Source organism: Aulostomus chinensis, chromosome 17 (genome assembly GCF_037954235.1).
Source record: "Aulostomus chinensis isolate RoL2024-O1b breed Wild chromosome 17, RoL_Achi_v1.0, whole genome shotgun sequence".
Classification (NCBI taxonomy): Eukaryota; Metazoa; Chordata; class Actinopteri; order Syngnathiformes; family Aulostomidae; genus Aulostomus; species Aulostomus chinensis.
The window spans coordinates 19,380,498-19,396,578 of NC_141336.1; the positions used below are offsets into that span (position 1 = coordinate 19,380,498).

At 42.9% G+C, this 16,081-nt stretch overlaps 1 protein-coding gene across 2 annotated transcripts; it reads left to right on the top strand.

The window, feature by feature from the left end:
- The first annotated feature begins 82 nt into the window (after nt 1-82).
- Nucleotides 83-13,292, top strand: ift43 (intraflagellar transport 43 homolog (Chlamydomonas)). 2 transcript variants are annotated; one of them, XM_086181706.1, is made up of 9 exons: nt 83-217; nt 855-920; nt 4,190-4,260; nt 6,489-6,524; nt 7,220-7,266; nt 11,416-11,488; nt 12,189-12,264; nt 12,385-12,447; nt 12,671-13,292. In XM_086181706.1, the coding sequence occupies exons 1-9, from the start codon at nt 173-175 to the stop codon at nt 12,767-12,769; spliced, it is 576 nt and encodes a 191-aa protein (XP_086037832.1). In that variant the 5' UTR covers nt 83-172; the 3' UTR covers nt 12,770-13,292. The 2 variants fall into 2 exon arrangements, with proteins under 2 accessions (XP_086037832.1, XP_086037831.1); XM_086181705.1 differs by having other exon boundaries at nt 87-217; nt 855-956; nt 12,671-13,196.
- The last annotated feature ends 2,789 nt before the right edge of the window (nt 13,293-16,081 follow it).

Sequence of the window (16,081 nt, forward strand, 5' to 3'; positions counted from 1 at the left end):
TAAAGGCAAGTGAGAGGCATATCAGCATTTTTAATGATTATCATAACAATACCAAGCAAAAGCAAGGGTGACATCGTCACTGTCCTCCTAATTGGCGTTACCATGGAGATCGTTGCTATGTGACGTTTATGTCCAGGAAGACGCTAGCCTAGTTGAAGCAAAGAGGGGAGCCATGGACGATAGCCTTCAGCTCGGAGAAACAGGAGCTGTTAAAAATGTGAGTGTCTCTTGAGTAGCAGAGAATGTTTTAGGAAAATAGTTGTCGAGCTAACGCTGTGTATTTGCGCTTGGAGTGGGGTTGAATCCTGACTATCGCGTTGCAGCGCGGCTAATGCTAGCTGGGTTAGCTTTGAAGCTGAGTGTATGCAAGTGAATGGGAGTTATTAAACAAGTTTACTTGTTTACTAGACAAGACACAATACTGTACTCCTATTTCAGTACCGAAAGGATGAAGGGTTGTCTCTTGAATAAGTTAGCTAGCGGTAATGAGGTTAGCGTGCTAGCTGATATCTCTGGATACACACAGGATGCTGCTGCTGCCTGTTAGCCCCTATAGACATATAAGTAATACTGATATTCACCTCATTGGCTTTGTCTGGAAAGGTTATATTTATTATTCAATTAAATTTTGAACGCTTTTCTTATTTGTTTGAATCAAAGACACAAGAAATCCCTTTTCTGTGTATTTTGAGTGTTTTTAAAGTGTTTGCCTAAGATATTGGGATAACATTTCTACACAAGGTATTGAACTGGTCGTCATGTAAGCCATTATATTTGTATATTTAATATTTCCTTTGCTATTCAGGAAGAAGCACGTGACATTGTACATAAGCTTAACATCTGCACAATTTTAGGTAGCCAAATCTGGCCGAAGGGCTCGCCCTGCTGCAGAGCAGTCATCGTTTGAGGATGGCCGCTATGTAAGGAAATCCTCCACCTCCACGTCACTGGGAGAAGTATGTAATCATATGATTAATGAGTTCCATGTTTTAATTTCTCATCACAATGTCTTGACCACAATGTGCATTGTGGTTTTCTCTCACATATGAATCAAAGGATGATGAGGAGGTAGGTGGCGTGAAAGAACTGGTGTCTTTGCATGGCCTCTTTTGTTAAAAGTCTAGACATCAACTTTATACCATTTACAGTCATAGATTCATTTACTCATACTTGTTTGCTTCAGGTCAGCTGGCTGGATTAAATTTCCAGACGTGTTGAGTCTTACCTCCTGCCACATACAACACACAAAATGATACCAGCAGAAACCAAGTGGTATAAAGTTTTAATTGAGTGATTATGAATGCGTATGAGTTGCTATTTTCTCCAGCAATCAAGGCTACCAAACCTTCAGAGTAGCCGCTCTTCATTTACTGTCCTGCTTGTGTTTCATATTTCTTTCCTCTAGTGTTTTGATGGTGTTAAGTCATATAAGCTTTACAACTGTCTGATTGAAAAACAAGCAGATTTCGTTGGTAAAGTCAATTGTCATAAATCCTCTACTCACACTGATTAATGCAACTTAAATCACAGTGCACAAATTCAATATCTTAGTATTTTAAAGTAAAAAGCAATCTCATTGCAACTCACCATATAAGTAGCACTTCCCTGAGATGCAGCTAAATTGAAATGATTTAATTTTATTTGTTGCAGTGGCAGATGTGTTAACCTATTATACACACAAATAGATTCCTTGTCAAGTCAAATGATCTTGTTGCACAAACATTTTTTAATAGTATGAAGTCATCTCCCCCTTAAATTCAATGTTTATATGTTGTATTTTAGATTATCTTTTTGGCTTGGAATTGGACAAATATAGGCAGATATGACGTAAAGTTTTCTCCATGATGTCTGCCCTTGAAACATGTTGCATTTAATTAGGCTAAATATGGTGTAGAAGTATACAAGAGAATTCAAATCTGAAATGAAAGCTGAGAGAGAGCAAATAATTTCATGTCATCGTTGGCATTTGTGGAATCAGTCATGTTGCCTGGATTGGCAAATTGTAATGGAGCCAGCATTCCCAAAACAAAAAAATCCCATCAATGCTCTTGCTTTAGGCTAATCTTCCCAAATTAGGTCAACTTCCCTAATGTAGGAACCAGTATTCTCGCGCCCCCTCTGACCTGCTGTGCACATGCAATACATTTTTCCAGAGTGTCGTGCGACTGGGTGGGTTTATTTACAGTCTTCGTTTATCAACCCTGGCCTCTTCTGCCGAAAATACCCAACTGATTGGTCACATTCCTGACATCCTTTTAAACAAAGACTCAGATGCTTTTATGGGCTCAAAGGGTTTGAACGAAAGTTCTTTGCCCTAGAGACTATCAGGGTATCCTAAATTAGAAACCACCAGGGCTGAGATAATTGCCTTAACGGCCATAACTATTTTACTACGACTGTAAGGTTCATATTTGTGTAATTGGAGGCACAGTTTTGTTTTGTTTCTCAGGACACTAGCCGTTTGAGGATGGATTTAGTACTATAGGAAATGACTGATAATACCAAATTTCAAACATCAGAAGAACTGAAATGATTAAATAGAATTTTTTTTAAAGTTGATTAAATTGCCGTAATTGTCCGTATTCTAATCCCTCTTGTTCTTGATAAAGAGACAGTCACTAATTATACAAATTTGAGGGCACTTGTTCAGCCTCAGCTCTCCTGATAAATGGTAATAAACAGTGGAGCGGTGCCCCCCTCCCCTCTCCAGTGCTTAATGGTGACATTCAGATTTATAAATGGCTCTGGTAAAGGCACCAGCCATGAAAGATTATTTCCTCTTTCATCATAAATGAAAGAAATTCCTCACGAGCACTTTGTCCTCTGCAGACTCAATTTAGTAATGAGAAATGTTGTGCTTTTTTTTTTCCTTGATTCATTTGTCTAGTGCCCACTCTTGTGTGCTCTGAGGAATTCATTCATTCAAGAGTCGTTCTCAGGGTCCCGGTCCCAGGATCAAGATGCATACTGGCTTTACTATTTTCAGAATCAAAGAACGATAGGGAGAAGGTCATTTTTTCCCTGAGACTCTATTTTAGGGGTCAGACTTACATGCCTTGACAGTTCCCACACTCTCATATGTTCTCACTCATATGTTCTGGTCCTGGAAATTGGTGTGTTGAATCTAGACGACACAATGGACTACATACATATAAATATATATATGCCCGTGCTGCACATACCAGCCTTATTGTTTATTGTACATCCAGACAAGTACAAGATTGGAAGATAACTTTGTTTGCCATATCTTCAGGAGAACCTACTTTTATTGCATTTCACTTATATTCTAAACTTTTTGGGCCTGTTTAATTTCCTGTTGGAGTCTTGATTTTCTGTTGCAGACAAGAGGGCCCCCTACTGGCACCCTAGTAAAACTCATGATTGTTTATGGTCTTTCTCATCGATTTCTGTCTCAATAGACAGCACATACAGGTCAGCACAGTATTCAGTGTAATACTAATAATATAGCTAATGTAAAAGTATAATTTACACAAGCCTGGTGTTTGTATGCTTTATTATTTTACTAATTTAAGCCCAAAAATGATATGTATCTGAGGTTTTTCAAAGTCTGAGGCTGTGGGCATCCTTTCAGGCAAAACTTCATCCCTACTTCGTTTCCTGAGTTTTGCTAAATTCCTGGATGCCATCTGCCGAGATCGTGATTTATGTTATTTGATGGAGTAGATACTCGTTGATTAGTGTTACTGTTTTACATCACTTCAAATTTCACCAAATACATTAAAAAAAACAGTCTGTCCGAGGGTGTCTATTTTTTTCTGGCTCTTTATAAGTAGGAAAAAATAAAATAAAATCCTCCCCAAGACTGTCCTTTTCCTAACTGATGTGATGACTGATGTTATGTTCTCTTACTTAAATTTATTGAGCTTCCCATGAAACTGTTTCTTCTTCTTTTGTTTTTTGTTTACTGGCTTTTACAAGAGCTTACAATTGTCATCAGAACATTTGTAAAAATTAAAAGAGAAATATGTTTTCCTTTGTGAAAAAGACAAAAAGCATCAGCTGACATTTCTGCAATCACCCAAACAACTACTAAGTAAACTGAAATGACAGAACCATAAACCAACACAAATTAAAAACCACTGAAACTGTTCCCGTGACAATACCTCCCACTTTGAAAAGCCTTTTTTTGGGGGGATATGTTTCCAATGTTAATGTTTTCTTTTCCCAGGGCCCGCCTCCTAAACCAGCGCGGAGACAGGGTGGCTGGGCTGAGGACAGCTCTGGTTCTGGTTCTGCCAAGTACGTATTCCCCCCCCCCCCCCCACCTATGGCTGTGTGAGCTGTGTTCTCGCCACATGTTGTGTGTTATTAATGGACTCTCATGCTGTTGAATGAGTTTATTTATCAGTGCATATTTGGCACTCAGGCTGTGAATCAACAAGGTTAGAAGGAGCCTGTCTGAGCAGGCCACTCTCCATTCGTCTTCATCTGTGAGCAAGGCGGTAATTGACATGGTTAATACATCAGCCACAGGAGGGCACTGTTAGTCAGCTAGCCACTTCATCACGCTGGTTCAGGCCACTTTATCACCCCATACCACCACTCTTCACACAACACATGTAGAATTCCTTACATTTTTGGATCAGATGTAGCAACAAAGCTTTCATTCGCAACTGACTTGACTTTTTCTTATATTAGGGAACTACATTTCAGTCCCTTCCACGTGTCATTGGAGGGAACAGATGGAGTCAATTGCGCTTATTTGTGTAGTTTACCGCACCGGTAGTGCAAGCAGGGAAAACAGCAACCTCAATAGATCTTTCCCTTTCTCACAGAAGGTCAGTGTGTCGCTTCTCTGCGTTTGCGTAACCCAGCTTGATTCCCAGTCTCAAAGCGATTGAAATACAGGAGGTGTAAAAGTGGCTCGCACGTGCATTGATCCTCTCTGAAACAAAGTAAGTAATGGTCCCCCCTGGAACCGGCAAGGACTTTTCCCTTCAATGTCACCCCTCATGCTCAATCACCACCGCCCTCCTTCCACTAATCCCAGCGCAGAAATCCCGGGATTTGTCGATCTATCACTTCTAATTGACACTAAATGATCTGTCAGTTTATTGATGAACCTTTGAAACCAGGTTGTCACAATATATTTTATCCCTAACAACTTTTTCCAGACAGTTTTACCATGTCTATCGCTTTGCTTTACATGAGTCTTAATCAAGGAGCCTGTAATGTGTCTTAAGTGTCGCCACCCCCGCCCCCCAGACAGGACACAGTCCAAGGTTAGGCAGGTAGATTCCCTCAGCTGCTCTCTGCCTGCTGGGACTCTACTACCGTCAGGGCTGCTGCCTCAGACACCATATGAAAGACCGACAAAGCAGCTGTGGATGTTTTTGTCCTTCTATCCTGTTGTTTAGATTAGATGATTCCTTAATGCATTTTCACAATACACGTAATATGTATTAATAAGAAGTTTGTACTCGTGGTAAAGCAAGATGATCCAATCGTTCCTCTATCCGAGCTTTTGATTCTTAGGCATGGATTTTCAAATTCTATGGTGGAACAAAAGAATTGAGAGCGATCAATTTAGACATGAAACTTTTGATTTGACTCCCACTGCAAAAGCACCTCTTTCAGTTGCTCCGATGTCAATAAATCAGTGTTTCTGAAGAAACATTAATTAATACAGACTCATTTTGGCAGTGGGCAACAATTAAAATAAAATGTCACCTTTAAACCCAGTAGGGGGCACTACCTAACCAAAAGAACTATCCATCCATTTTTCCATCCATCCATCCATTTTTACGTATCCCTCAGGGGTCGGGGCAGGGGGGCTGGAGCCTATCCCAGCTGACATGGGGTGAGAGGCGGGGTTCACCCTGGACGGGCACCAGTCCGTTGCAGGGCCATCAGGAGCAGGTGCACAGTATCTTGCTCAAGGATGCTTCGACATGGTCACTGGGGGAAGTGAGGATCGAACCAGTGACCCTTTGGTTGCTAAACAGCCATTCTACTTCTGACCCATGCTGCCCACTGCCAGAAGAACTAACAAAAGTATAATGTACCTTGAAAAGAAAATTTCCCAAAGAACAAATTTGTCTTACTGAAACACATTTTATAGGCCACTTATGTAGAAACATCAAACTGTAACTTTGCAAAGTTTTTGTTCGGTCTAATGTTACATATGACAAAAAATCGGGTAATTTTTCTCAGATGCTGTGTGACTTCTGCCTCCCTTAAAACAGACAGGGTGTGTTAAAAATACCGCGTCGGGGTAGAGAAAGGTGTTTTGGTGTTTGGCATGCTCTGTTCAAGCTGAGCTGTGTAAATTGAGAGAAGGCTGAAAATAGCAGCTCAATCCAGCAGGAGATGAGGCTGAGAAAACAGAAGAAACCACTGTTGTAGTCCCCACTGTGAGGAGTATCACTGTCAGGAGCTATAGATGAAGACCATGTATGTATCAGGATATTTTGGAGGATAAGTGTTCTGTGATTTTTCTAATAGTTGCTCTTTCTGCTTGTTTACAGATCCTCAAGAAGACACGCAGCTGAGGACCTGGAGGAGTAAGTGAACTTCCATCTGTACCATTTCAGTGCCTGATTGAATTCAGTGACAGTTATATTGATACGTTTGTAGAAAAACAGCTCATTTTAAATATTTGTTCACTTTGCAGTAAAGTGGAAATGGTGCTGTTGTTTCAGATTGTCCTTGGTTGCACCTAATCTTTGCCTTCCAAGAACAATCACTTAACATGATTAAAAACCAGCGTGACTTGAGTTGTCATCGCTTTTATTGCTGTTAGCCGCCAAGTTTTCCGGTTACTCCAGGAATAACAGGAAAACTGTGACTAGAATAGACATCAGCATGTGGAGAGCAGGTCGAGGACGCAGGCAGCTAGATTTTACTGATCTCGCAGTTGTAGCCCAGTGCCTGAAGGTGTGCAGAGAGACAGAGGCGCTGACTGTAAGGAGACTTAGTTCCCTCTTAAAAAATGATGTTGTGCGTCTGTCACAACTGTCTTGTTTTGGTATTCAGACTGCTGCTCTGAGGCGGCCGGGTTGGTCTCTGAGAGCACACAACAGCCTTTCAGTAACATTTAACTAAGGCGAGTCCAGTCAGACTGTGCAAGACAAAAATAGGCCCGTCATCAAAGCAAAGTAGCCAGGAGCCAAGTCACTCTTGCTGTGATGACCTCACCTTTGGGCTGCATTTTGAACGTATTAAATAATTAATACTCCAACACTTTCTGTTTCTGCAGCCGCCGGCTGCGACCGCAAACTCCCCAGGGATCAGATGATGAAGGAGGTAAGAGCACCCTTGCAATCTCCACCTCTGTGTGTCTCCTCGCAAGTGGAGAGGAGCCCTCCAGTGCCTCCCCAGCACATTCATCCTCTGGAAGTAGAGCAGATAAGCAGACAGAGTCAGATCACGGCTTTCACTGATGCTCCCACCATTTCTCCTTGGATCCAGTATGAATGCATGTGTTTCACCACCCATGATGATGAGCATGATGACACGCTTGCGCAAACACACACACACACACACACACACACACGCACATGCACTTTTATTTTTTTTTACAAACATGACATGAATATGTTCATTAATTTAGATCCATATTTGCTGCAGAATATTGTTGTGGGATTTAAGTGGTCCCCTCACCCGCCAGAGGACACAGCCAATCTCACATACACACACACACACACACACACACACACACACACACACACACACACACACACACACACACGCACACACACATGGGATGTCTCACAAAAGCTGTTGAGTTCAGATCCAGCAGGAACATTTCTGCTCTGACTGAGTCACCCGAGGGCTCAATTCTCCACACCACCACAAACAATGTCAGAAGTAAGGAGGGAAATTTCAGCAAAGCCCTGCGAAGGATAATCGTTCTATTTTGTAGTGCAAAGCAGCAGGTAAAGTAGGATGAAATTGCCTTGAAAATACTGAGGGGTGGTATCATATAATGCTGTTCATGAACAAATGAGGTCTTTGATCGGACCACTTTCTATTACAGCGTATTCTTCATATTTAGAATTATCAATCAACAGATGTGAGAGGTCAGTATATAGCAACACACAATTATTAACATTAGAGATGCACCATAATCTCAGTGCGCCATCAGTATTAGCAGATAATTGTCTCATGTTCTTCATATAATAAATGTTGGGGAAAACCAAATAAATATGATTTATTGGCTCTAAAGAATAAAGAAGAATGTAGCTTTCCAAATTCACGTTTACTTGCTTTTTAAAAATGCGAATATCATTGACAGTCGATTTTTTTTATACAGACTATATTGTTATCTGTAAATTTGTACAATATCCTTATGTTGGATATCCAAAAGCAATATCGTGCATCAACAATTCTAAAAAGGTAAGTAAACAAAGTCAACACTACAAATGTAATTCATGTTCAACTGATGGATTTCTCATGTTTATAGCAAATTATTGACATTTTTTACAATGTATTTACATATGATGTGATTTTCTAACAATGGTGATATCATGAGACTCAATTTTCCACTCAGTTCTATTGCTGCAAAACTTCATGGAAATATTATATGTCACACCCTGCTGGTAAAAAAGAGAAAATTATCCTATTATCTTTTTAAAGCTATTCATGTATTAGATATTAACTTGGAGTTGGTACAATTTGTAATGATTAATGCACCCCAACTATAGTTTCAAATTGTCATCTATATTTGTACACACACATACACACATTCCCTGTCAGCGTCCAGTGTTCACAGGCTAAAATGCCCAGTTGCGCGAAGAGTCCAGAGGTTTGGTTGCCTTCAGTTAATGCCGCTGGAAAGATTATTACTCTGTGGAGGGAGACCTCTTAATACAGAGCCGGAGGCAGGGGCATTGGAAATTACAGCGCTGAGGGGTAGTGAGATAGCCTCTGCGATCTTGATTATGTCCCCTACCCTTATCCCTTATGTCCACTGGCTACAAGCAGAGAGAGGAAGAGAGGGAGACAGAGAGAGAGAGAGAGAGAGAGAGAGAGAGAGAGAGAGGGAAGGCTAGCCCAGTCTCCTGCTCCCATCTCCCCATCAGCTGCCCCCACAGCCTCCTGGTGCTCACTTAAAATAGCTCCAATATTGCAAACATACTCATCTGTTTCATGTCTCACTGTCTTACACTTAACCAGTGATGTGTTGAATATTGTCCCATAAGCCTTTCAAATGGATTCCATGCCTGGGTAATCATTTGACTGGACCCCTACGTCGATTATAGGAGCCCGGCTGATGTGGAGAGACGTCCTGTTCAAAACCGCTGACTGGTGTGTGTGCCTGCCGGGAGTATGTCTACATTCACAGCAAATTATCCTCTTTTGATATTTACATGCTCCAGCGAGGAAGCCAGACGCGAGCGTGTAATAAGGATACGCGTGGCCTGCCTGCTGCCAGACAAAAGCCACCTTGATACATGTCCAGCTGAGGGGAGGAAGTCAGCGTAGGTAATGGGTGCTGCAGCCAGGAGAGACCGCTCCTCCTGCTGGAGTCGCCCTTTGAGTTGGAAGAAAACAGCGGCTCCTTTGCAACACCTTTGATCCCCTGCCCCACCTCAGGGACGGATTGGATTTAAAAATAGTTTTCCTTGTTGTCTGTTAATAATAGACTTTGCATATAGACAACATTTGCCTCTGTGCTCCACATCCACCTCTCATACAGTGTGTTCATAGAGCTTTGCTGGCTGAAATCGAGGTAAAAGTGTGTGTGAATAGTTAGACAACCCAGAATGCTATTTGCAGAGAGCCGGATGGCAAGGCTTTTTGATGTCATTGCTCTAAGACCATTAAATTTGATTGGGGGTCCAGGGGGGACGGATTCTGCTGAACGCTGTGCTTTGTAAATGAGAGGACAAAGTGTCACCGGGGCCTCATGAATATGAAATACCCGCGCCTGCATTTATTTGGATATCAGAAACACAGATGAATCTTGTCAGCGGCTAAACGAGCATGGCATTTTTAATTTAGTTTAATTAAAAAAGAGAAAGAAATAAGTTATCAACAGAAGAAGAGGTGTTGTTATCTACAGGAAGTTGATGGGTTGACAGAGTTGAGAATTCTTCTTCAGAATCGAAACGGTCTCTTTTCCTGTCAGTAGCTTTTAGCCAGTACTGTGGAATGAAGGGTTCCACCAGTGATCAATGTTCTTCAACTCCAGTTTACTTCCAGGAGTTCTTCTGAAGGAACGGTGACATAGATGCCAAGATATTTCCTCTCATCAGATGCAGACTTCCATCTCCTCACCTCTATTTAGCTCCTCTATTGACTTTGCCCTCGGGGTGCACCGCTGTGGGTAGAGATTACTGACAGCCCCTCTTCATGCAGTCCAACTCTCTCTTTTTCTCTCACTATCGGGCTGTTCCTTTCACTCCGTCACTGTCAACACTCAGCTTTAGCGCTAATATGGGGAATGTGCAGTCTGCTTCCCCTCCAGAAAATATTGTTCAGGAAAGCAACATCACACCCAAAGTTCACACATCGTCTGTAAGGGCAGCAGGAAATCCAGTTAGGGTTTTGGCAGCTGACTGTTGCATTAAAAATGAATTTTGCAGAGATGATAGAAAATGTACCAATCTTTCTGTGTCACACATTCCTCTATAGCTTCACATGAAGCTTTTATTAAAAACACTTGGCCACACAGTCAGATACTTATTATGAAGTCTCAGCAATGCCTTTGAACACTTTGATTCTCTTTATTCATTATTAAATATTGAGCGTGTTTCCATCCAATCTTTCTGTCTCTCTCATTATCTCTCTCTTATTTTCCTGCTCCAACAAATCCATCTGAAAAATGCTGTGAAAGTTTGCCCTGTCCTTCTTGGGAGCGGCGCCATCCTCTCTCCTGTTGCGTTTTGCCAATTAAAGTGGGTTCCCACTGTTTGAGCAGCGGGCTGGCGGCTCCCGGCACCGCAGCCCCTGCCAGGCCGCACTGTGACTTCCGACCCCACACAGATGGGCCCGCAAGCAAATACTCTTGCACATGGCTGGACGCCACCCCAGTCGGAGTGGCAGAGTGGACATGGAGGTCGGCCCACCGGCCACTGCGGGTCCTGGGGGTGGGCAGCGCTGACAGGGCCCAAATGCTGTGGTAGCAGGGGGTGCTTTCTGGGGAGCCCCTGGCCAGCGCCCCTCTCACAGCAGGAAGAGCTGCCGCCTCAACTCCTGAATATTCATGGCCGCATGGCTATTGTGACAGGACGGCTCTTATGAGGATGTACAGGGAGGGGAGGAAGTGCCACACAGACACATAGTTAGAAACACTCACACACGTCTAACAGACACACACGGGAGGGTTTACTGCCTCTTGTTTTGGTTTTTTTCCAATGATTCTACCAATCAGATTTGGACACCCCTTGAAATCAGATCCTCAGTTAGTGTTTTCTTGTGTGCGCGCGCGTGTGTGTGTGTGTGTTTTAGATATTCCTGTGATTCCAGACCTTGACGAAGTGCAGGAAGAAGATCTCACCATGCAAGTTGCGGCTCCACCAAGGTAGCAAATACCTTAAAAACTGAATCCTTATCACTCACTAGAGCCTGTCCCCTGACCCCTATGTGGCAGTTAACCTCTGTCCACACACAGGACACAAGATCAGTCGCCTGCTCTGATGACTTTGATGATTACCTGTCCTCCACTCGGGCCATTGCAGTGTCTTGCTTTATCGGGCTGAAATGGAGAAATAACAGTTGGGTGTGATTTATGCAACTCTGTTACCAGGGTCCTTACTAACCGGGTCCTTTGATTTACAGGGCAGTGAGAGGCACGCCGACATGTGTCGAATATGTAGCAAGGCTATGACAGCGGTGGAGGTTATTAGGCTGGGGCTTGCTCTCTGTGCGAGATAATATCCACATTGAACTCATTGCAGGGGCAATGTAGCGTGTAATGTGCAGTAAGTAGGACTGGCATGCACTGCTAGGCCCCGGCCACTTTGAGAGCCCCCTCACTTAATTCCAACCCGCAGATAAGCAGCTGGGTTTCAATTTGAAGCGTTTACCACTTGGCAACCATCTCCAGCTCTCTGTGGTCTTTGCTTGAAGTCTTGAAACCTCATTGTGAAACAATCTTCAAACTTCTCCAAAGCTACTTCACAGTTTCGTTTCCATAGAACCTGTTCTGGTTGAAATAGAGAATCTTTGTTCATCCGAGGCCACATTTTGTCAACTTTTCCGATTTTATGTCACCCTATTAGCGTTCAGGTGAACCGGGTAATGACCTACAGAGATCTGGACAATGATCTGAAATATTACTCCGCATTCCAGACCCTAGTAAGTCAACATTTATAACTCTTTTATATTCGAATCCCTCTACTCGTTAAGGTGGTCCATTTAATTTTGCAACCAGTGTTTGTGCGAGCTAAGTGAATTTTACTGCCCCTTTTTCCTCAGGATGGCGAGATCGACTTGAAGCTCCTCACCAAGGTTTTAGCACCGGAGCACGAGGTGAAAGAGGTGAGTGGGTTTTTAGTAAATATAGCTTGTGAGCTCCCAGCAAAGACCTGTCCAGCTGTTTTCTAGAGCACCAGGGGAGGTTGCCACTCTGTCTCCCAGGTAATCAAGATTTATGATGTGTACATTAACACCCTCCGCTCTGCTCTTCCCCCATTCTCCTCTCGCTCACCTGCCTCTCTAATTCTTCTCCCTCCCCCCTTTCTGTCTGTCGTTTGTTCTGCAGGAAGATGTAAGCTGGGACTGGGATCATCTGTTTACAGAGGTGTCCTCCGAGCTGCTGATGGAATGGGATCAAGGAGAGAGTGAGGACCAGGCCGCATAGCCTGCCTGGACCATCAGTAAGAGGTTGGGTGGCTGTGGGAACTGAGTGAATGTCCATCACACAGCAGGGCCTGTAACTACAGTTATATTAACTTTAATTATAGTTTGCGACTTAGAATTTAGATTTTGTAATATGTATGTACAGTATTTTTCTAAATAAAGTTCACTGCAGTGAACAGCACCGTGGCGTTAACCTCTTTGTTTGTTCTTTTGTAACTTTAATTGCAACAGAAGAGGAACTGATTTTCTCTCTGAAGCCCCTCTGAAAACAGCTGTGACTGATAAAAATGCCCTCTCTGTTCTTCCTGCATTATCAACACCCTCATACAAGTGCAAGGTTGATAATCAGCTAAGCTGAAATCCACTTGATTGTGTTCAAATTAACATTCCTCATTAAAGCCTACAACCTTATTGTTATTGACTGTGCCATTGACTTTATCTTCCAGCTCTTCGATAGAGCAACCCCTTCTTCTCTATTATCTCAAATGCATTGAACACAGTTCCTATTGACACCTGGGGGATTAGCATACATTATACCTTTTTACTGGATAAAGAGGAATGGATGTAAGTCTGAAAAAAGACAGCTGCTGGTTAGATTTGCTTTTTAAAGTTAAAAAGAAATCCTTAACAGTGTGAGAGCACTGAATATAGAGTGGGCGGTGCTGGTCTAGACACCATATGTTTTCAGTACTGAAATAAAATCAACATTTGCTCTGACAATCACATGGCACTAGATGCTTTGTGTTAGACGTCTCCAACACATGCAGCTCATGCGAATCAGCATTCACTTTAGTCTTTGGTTCATGTGTGTGAATATAAATGCAGGCCTCCAAAGTCCAGCCAGGTCTATTAGAGAAACAGTTGTAACATTTACAGATTGTGATTAGGTTTATTTCTGAGGCAGACGGCAGTCTCGAGACATTTGGAGATGCACAGCAAAGTCCTCAAGGACACACAATCTATGCATCTAACAGCTCAATCACTGCCCATCACAAACAGAGCCAGCTTTTTTTTTCATTTGGTAGGCCTTGAATCAACTTCATCAAGTGTAATACCTCTAGATGAAGCTATCACAGAGGATATTGTGCTCAGAATATTTATACTTGGTCGAATTTTTAAGCTCTGGGATCAACTGCAATGAGTGATCTCTGTTTTTCCCTATTAGACATACAAACACACACTTTTACCGCCTCCACAATTGGCTAATTTTGCCAGACTTAATGAATTCTGCCCATATGTCCTGAGCAGCTGCTATGGTGCCCCTTCCTCCCGCCCCCGCTGAGCTGCGAAGTGCCCATCCATGTAGAGACAACCTCTAGCTGTCTCTCTGGAGAAGGCTAAGCCTGCCACTCCTATGCTGGCAGCCGGCCGATGCTGTCTGAGGTGGACCATGGACAGGCCGAGGACTCAGATTAGGGCCCAGTGATCACGGGTAGAGGCCGGCCTCAAATGATTGGACCCAGCATCGATGGATCAGAGAGGGGATTATAGAGGGAGAGAGATCCAGAGAAGCTGTTTGGCATGTGCTTGCATCCAGCTTCTCAAAGTGACCTCTCTGCTGCCTCATCCTCCTTTATTCTCTCTTATTTTAGACAAGTTTGTTCTGATGCTGCAACAAGACTCTGCGTGACCCGTCACTCAACCATATTTCTCCGGAGGAAGACAGTTGTGTTCTTCCAGAGCGCCTGATTATAGTAGAAGCTCTCAGATGAACGCAGTGTCACTGTCGGGTGAAGTGAGTCTGAGGCCATGTTGATGCTGTGTACACTACATCAGATCTGAGGATACAGGCCTCACAGGGTGTCGTTTGTTTTTCCCTTGACATTTTTTCTATTAATATAATGGCGCCATCACGGATGTAAACATCCACAATGCCGCTCAGCGTGCGTCTGTGATGCAATTTTTCATTCAAAATGTTCCAGTAATGACACAATGTTTAAAATCTCCTGATCTGATGGCACACGTGTGACACCAAAACAAGTTTTTGAATTGCTTCTTTTCAAGCCGCAGTTTGTTGCAAAACCTAGAGTCCAGTATGAACCAGCTGAGCACAGGGAGTTTTCAGGCCATTGAGTTTAAATGGATCATTTGTCTATGTTTTTATTGGGTCCCTCGGTGGAAATGACTTTACATTTTGTGGCAAAGGAAACAAATTCAGGGTGGTAATAGAATTTTTATAAAAACAGACAAAGGACTGTAATGTAATGTCTTTTTCCTTGTTGAAAGCCATGTATTTTGATATTGGGCGCTAATTGGATAGAGATAATATGCTTCCAGCTCTACCTAATATGCTGTGGTGTTGACAGAAGTTTATACATCTTATCTGCTCTCAATATCAGCCTTCCATATGGTCCAAAAGCAATATGCTGAGCTGTAATTAAAGAAAATGGGGAGATGTAGAGATAGCCGGGGCCCGATGGCTGGGGCCCCTTAGACACAGAGTGAGGGGTGAGGACAGACAAGTTAAAGCTCATGCCATATTTGAACCAGTTCATTCCACCGGGGGCTGCGGACTTGTCCCAGGGTCCCGTCGCTGACCCGGGCCGGCAACATCAGTCACGTCACTACCTCTCATGGGAGGATCATTATTGTTGCTAAGGCCGCATTCATTTGAATACACGCAAGGTCAATTTGAATTCTGGCTTTAAAATAATACATGCAAATACAACCATATTCAAATGGATCTTGTGCGCTTTGAACGGAGCCACACAAAGCAGCCGCGGTATTGATTGGCCACAAAGACTCCATGATATTTCAAGTTTAAAGGAGAAATCCTCACCACACAGCTACTAAGGCAGTCAGATCAATATCATTTTTGATCAAAAGGAGATTTACCTTTGAAATCAGTAGATTAAACAGATGTTTTATTTTTCATTAATGCACCCCCCAAAGCCCTGTAGGGGATTGTGGGAAAAGGGGGAAGAATTACTCCACAAAAGAGGCAATGAAAGTGATATTTTTAAGACCTAAAGTTTGTCAGTGCGGTTCTGTCAGCGCTATGCTTCCACTCTCTTCTTTAGTTAATATTCTATGGCTCCAAGTCTTTTTTTGTTTACCCCAGGTGGGCTCGGACATGAAATGGCTGGGACAGTGGCAGCTTGGAATGCCCCTGGGCATCCTACAGCCGTCATGTTGTCAAAGGACCTGGGAGGGAAGTGAGAGGACCGGGAGTTTTTTTCAACTATAAACAACGTGACAGGAAAAAAGCTTCTGTTCTTTTTGTAACATTGAGATTGGTGGAATTCATTATTATTTCCCTCTTTCGACTCATATGCTTTTAGGAGTCTGGAGAGACAGGGGTTTGAACATGAAA